This window comes from Dendroctonus ponderosae, unplaced genomic scaffold, assembly GCF_020466585.1.
Source record: "Dendroctonus ponderosae isolate FM_Combo_2020 unplaced genomic scaffold, Dpon_F_20191213v2 Dpon_F_20191213_1, whole genome shotgun sequence".
Taxonomy (NCBI): Eukaryota; Metazoa; Arthropoda; class Insecta; order Coleoptera; family Curculionidae; genus Dendroctonus; species Dendroctonus ponderosae.
Genome location: NW_026017110.1, coordinates 5301435 through 5303722, shown reverse-complemented (window position 1 = coordinate 5303722; position 2288 = coordinate 5301435). Strand labels below are relative to the sequence as shown.

The following is a 2288-nucleotide window of genomic DNA, read 5'->3' as shown; positions in this document are numbered from 1 at the left end:
GCTGCTTTAAGAGAGGAAAACTCACTTTAAGGGCAAATTTCTGGGAGTTTCCAGGTTTTTTTCAGTTACGAAGAGCTAGATTAATCTCATATGAGTTTTTTCACTCTTCTAATTACCGGTGATTCCCAAGCCAAGCTTTAACCCACACCTGAAAGCACTAAAATACTCGCATTTATAGCACACTCGCTTGAACTCGCTCTCATCGCTTGGCCACTTTAGCATCGCATCGTCAGCTCGGTCGCCGGTGTGGACGTACCCTAATAGAAGTACAGTTACGCGTTGCCTGAATTAGGCAACAACTTGCCTCACCGGAAGGCGCCCAGTTTACTTTGCAAAAGGAAAAGCTTCAAAGCTAATTATTATTCCACAGCTGTATGAGGCTTTTTGCATAATCCAGATTGTTTTCTGTCGCATTTTCTTACTGAAATTAGTAACTGCTTTAGTCTAGCAGGATTAAACGGTTGAGCTATGAGGACCATAGTTCCTACATAGCATTAGTAATATAAGTATTTGGAAAACTTTATCGTACTGAGCTCGCTAAAATACATTTAATTCTGTTTTTTGCAAATCTGGTTAGATTTGTATACAGGATGGTGGCGTATTAGAGGTTTAAGGCGAACAGGATGCCCGATCTATCTACCAATTTGTACAACGAAGTCATCGGATATGCTCTATCGGCCTAAAATATTTTCAGCAATGCGGGGTTGGCGTTTATACCGAAACGTGCATACAACTTTTATATTTTAAATGAGACACCCTGTATATTATTGCACGGTTAGATTAGCTACACAAATCTAATTATTTTTGCTTACCGATTCCTATATCTGTCTAAAGCGATTTTTTTGCAAAAATGCGATTTTGTCGACGTATTTGTCAAAATAGCCATGAAATCTCATAATAGTTAAAGATATTGCAATTCTTCAATCCAGTTGTCAGTTTAGTTATAGATACAGCTTCTGTACGCTTTTTATACAAAATGAAGAGAAACAATTATTCAAACGAAGTTTTAATGAACCAATTTATTCTTCACGGACAATGTGACCAAATTTAAAACAAATGAATGCACAGAAGTTTGTGCAAATATAAGACAATTTAATTATTTACGATATAGAACTGGATTGAAACAAGTAAGCAAACGCATAACTGAGAATTAAAAAAAGGCGCCTAATAAATAATTTATTTTGATCTTGTAAATAATTTCTTTTAATTTACCCACATGAAAAAATCTGGGGCCGTAAGATCGGGAGATCTCGCAGGCCAGTCGCTTACCACTGCCTTAGAATTTGGAGGTACTTGGATGAATTTAACGATTCTTCATAAAGGTGAAACTTTATTTGATTATCCTTTATGAGGCAAAAAATATTGATGCTGAATCTTTCTTGAAATGACATTTGACRAACCACGTGTGGATTATGATCCGCCCAGAAACGTTTATTTCGTCTATTGGAAATGCCCCCCCTGGAAAATTTGGCTTCATCTGTCCAAATTACGTTTTTTTTTTAGTTAGGGTCTTGTTGTGTATGCACCAGAATTGCTTCACAAAATCTCATTATCCGRTGATAGTCTTCTGGCTTCAGGGCTTGGMSTTTTGCGAACTTGTACGAATGCATTGCATGCTTGATCAGGATCCTTTAAATGRCACTATRGRCTAAGCCCAAATGATCTGCGGCAYTTCGAAGAGAAGCTTTAGGATATGCACGGAAGTACGCTAAAGCATTTRCAATGTTGTCTTCATCAGAAGTTACAGGTTTTGGTAAGTKCGGTTCAGCTTTCAGTTTGGTGCCATAATTAAGGAAATTGTGTTGTATTCGCACAAACTTCTTTGCATTCATTTGCTTTAAATTAGGAAACATTTCGTTAAATTTTCCTTGTCCTTGAAACAATTTGGTCACATTGTCCATGAAGAATACATAGTTTTATTAAAACTTCGTTTGAATAATTGTTGCTCTCCATTTTGTGAATAATTAAGTCTAAACTGCATTAACAAGTGCATAAAATCCGCCTCTATTACTTTGCTGACTGCTGACTTGACAACTGATTTGAAGAATTGCAAAATCTTCAACAATTATGACATTTCATGGCTATTTTGACAAATACCTCGACATAATCGAATTTTCACAAAAATGTCCATTTATTTCGGAAATTTGACGCTTTAGGTATTCAAACATAATATATCGGTTCACAGGGAATTTAACGGTCTTCCCGCATTTGAACTAATATACAGGGTGTTCAATTTGAAAAAATGCAATTGGAGCAGTTTTTATCTCTAGCCGAAAAGTCAGTATTTT

The 2288-nt window shown here is 36.1% G+C and overlaps 1 protein-coding gene across 1 annotated transcript in view; it reads left to right on the top strand.

Moving 5' to 3' along the window:
* Positions 1 to 2242: 2242 nt before the first annotated feature.
* Positions 2243 to 2288, top strand: part of LOC125502465 (dopamine D2-like receptor) — a 12300-nt gene continuing 12254 nt past the window's right edge. Inside the window, exon 1 of the mRNA XM_048660606.1 lies at positions 2243 to 2277. Within this exon, the coding sequence (XP_048516563.1) occupies positions 2243 to 2277 (35 nt within the window). The remainder of the gene's footprint in view (positions 2278 to 2288) is intronic.